We start from the raw sequence: 2512 nt of genomic DNA on the forward strand, positions 1-2512 counted from the left end.
CATCTCTGTCCTTCTCTCATCATTTACTCTCCTTGTCTATATTTATGCATTCAAATGGCTCTGTCATATGACATATGTTATATCTTTTATTTTGTTATTATTTTCTAATTTAACCTATTGATTAAAAATCTTAATAAAATTTATGTTTTATATATTTTGTTAATTTTTTATTTAATATCTATTTCATATATATATATATTTTATTATATATTTATATTTTTATGTGTCATAGAATATATTAAATGTAAATTTCTTTTCTATGCATATATCTACATATATTTAAATATATAAATTAGTTTTTCTATTTGATGCTTATGGGCTTTATATAATTATATATATAATATTAATATTAATTTATATTTTATTTATATAGAATATATTTTTGTTTTTTTTTTAATTTATATATAATATACGATATATATATTTTTTCTTTTTTTTTCAGTTTCTGGAATATAACATCTTAAAAATATAATTAAGTGAAAATAAATAATAATGAATAATAAAAAAGTAAATAAATAAAACAGTATATTATTTTTAATAATTAGAATTAAATGAAAAAAATGGAAAAATGTTAAATATCAATTAATAATCATTTTTTTTTGGATTCATTTTTTTCAATAGTTTTTTTAATTCTAAAGATACTCACTTTTGCATACTTACGTCTTATAATAATTATCTTCTAATCTTTTTTCAATAATTCTCTCAGTCCTTAGGATTCAGCGTCTAATATAATTTTGTATCTGGAATATCTCGTTTATTTTTCATAATATTAAAAAATTGCTTCAAGTAATTGAATAATTTCAACGAATCTACATTTTAATGCTATTATCTTTTTTCTAGGAGGACACGAGAAAAAAAGAACTTGTGAAACTTCTATTTCTTTAAATGTTTTTTAAAGCATAAATCGATATTATCTCTATCATTTTTCTATTAAAAAAAAAAAAAAAATATCAGACATTTCAAAGATAATTAAATATCTCCTAAACTAATTATTTTATCTATGAATTAAATTAGCAGATTTTTTTATATAAAATTTAACGTAATGCATCAAATTCTTCGTTAAATCATTTCTTAATTAAAAAAAAAAAAGTATGGATTAAAAAAGATCGTATTATAGGAGAATATATTCCGGATAAAAGATGGTATACGAAATTTTTTCGTTAATCAATCGAATATTTATATAGTTAATTCTGTAAATGGACAGTTTCGACATTTGTATAAGAGAGACATTTTTTTCTTCATAATGAAATAACTTTATAATTTGCAATCTCCTAATCTTCTTCTCGACGAAGGTTGCGGTTCTGCATATTGCTGTTGATTTTTCATGTTGCTTAGACCCATTTTACTAAATGTATCCATATATTCCGAACGACCGGTGAAAGGTGTGTCCCATACGGAGAATAATTCCGGTACTAATAAATACATTTTCACCTTATTTTTCACGTGGATGAGGATACATAAAAGAAAACGAAAGTATGTTCGAAAGTATATCTGATACCTTGGCAAAAAGTGATCGTTTTGGCTGGCTGGATATGTGGTCTCTCGATGGCTGTATATCGAAATCTCGTTGGATCTCTGTAACCCTCTTTTATCTCGGTAATTTCCTCCGGAAACGGTGAACAGTAAGCCGAATCGACCGCGGCTTTCAGCTGTCTGTACTCTTTAATGGGCAATCCTGAAATTCAATTCATTTCATCGAATTGAATTATCTGAACTGAACTCGTATCCCTTCATACGATCATCCTTACCCCTTTTCGCGTAATCTGTTTTATAAACACTCTTCATCGTCTCATCTATCGAATTGCAGGTATGCTCTAGCATAGCTGACGTCAGATTAACCATTTCACGATTCACTTTTTGCAATTGATCCAAGAAGAGTCGTTCCTTGTCGGCAAGATATTTGTATCTGATAATGATGATAATGATGATGATCAATTTTTTTTTTTTTTTTTAAGATTAACTTTTCTTCGTGTACAACAGAGTATCGAGATGTGTATATCGATTTTTTTTCTTTTCTTTCTATATAAATTATGAGATTGTTCAACGTCCTTTGAACATCGTACTGTATCTCTACCTGCTTTTGTCGATTTTCTGCCCATGTTCGTCGCAAGCACAGTCTTCAGGGTCGATTCTAGGCATATATAATCGAATTCCCGTGTTCATCGGCGGTTGGGCCGGTTTTACAACAAGGGGTACCGGATACGGCCAATTAAAATCCTGATGGGTGGTGGTGATGAAATTTTCCAATGCGCTAGTCATCGTGTAACCGGTAATTTTGCCACGAGTAGGAGAAAATAACCAGAATTTACATAGGCCTCTGTCGGGAGAAAATTTGTTCGAATGTGTAAAATATGCGTTACATTTTACATTTTTTAAAAAGAAATTAAGAAGAAACTAAGGAAAAAAGAGATAACAAAATTTTCTCTCTTCTCTCTTCTCGAAATTAATATTCTTTCTTATTTAAAATAAAAAACAAAAAAAAAAAAAAAAAATATTGGCAATAAGAGTTAAC

The 2512-nt window shown here is 27.3% G+C and overlaps 1 protein-coding gene across 1 annotated transcript in view; it reads right to left on the bottom strand.

Annotated features, from left to right (window-relative positions):
• Positions 1-1152: 1152 nt before the first annotated feature.
• Positions 1153-2512, bottom strand: part of LOC102677022 — a 2069-nt gene continuing 709 nt past the window's right edge. The window contains exons 2-5 of the mRNA XM_006622175.2: positions 2075-2317; positions 1749-1906; positions 1499-1675; positions 1153-1412 (exon numbers count right to left, since the gene is read on the bottom strand). Coding sequence (XP_006622238.1) covers positions 1255-1412; positions 1499-1675; positions 1749-1906; positions 2075-2259 — 678 coding nt within the window. The 5' untranslated portion in view covers positions 2260-2317 and the 3' untranslated portion in view covers positions 1153-1254. The remainder of the gene's footprint in view (positions 1413-1498; positions 1676-1748; positions 1907-2074; positions 2318-2512) is intronic.

Source organism: Apis dorsata, unplaced genomic scaffold, assembly GCF_000469605.1.
Source record: "Apis dorsata unplaced genomic scaffold, Apis dorsata 1.3 scaffold_667, whole genome shotgun sequence".
Lineage (NCBI taxonomy): Eukaryota > Metazoa > Arthropoda > Insecta > Hymenoptera > Apidae > Apis > Apis dorsata.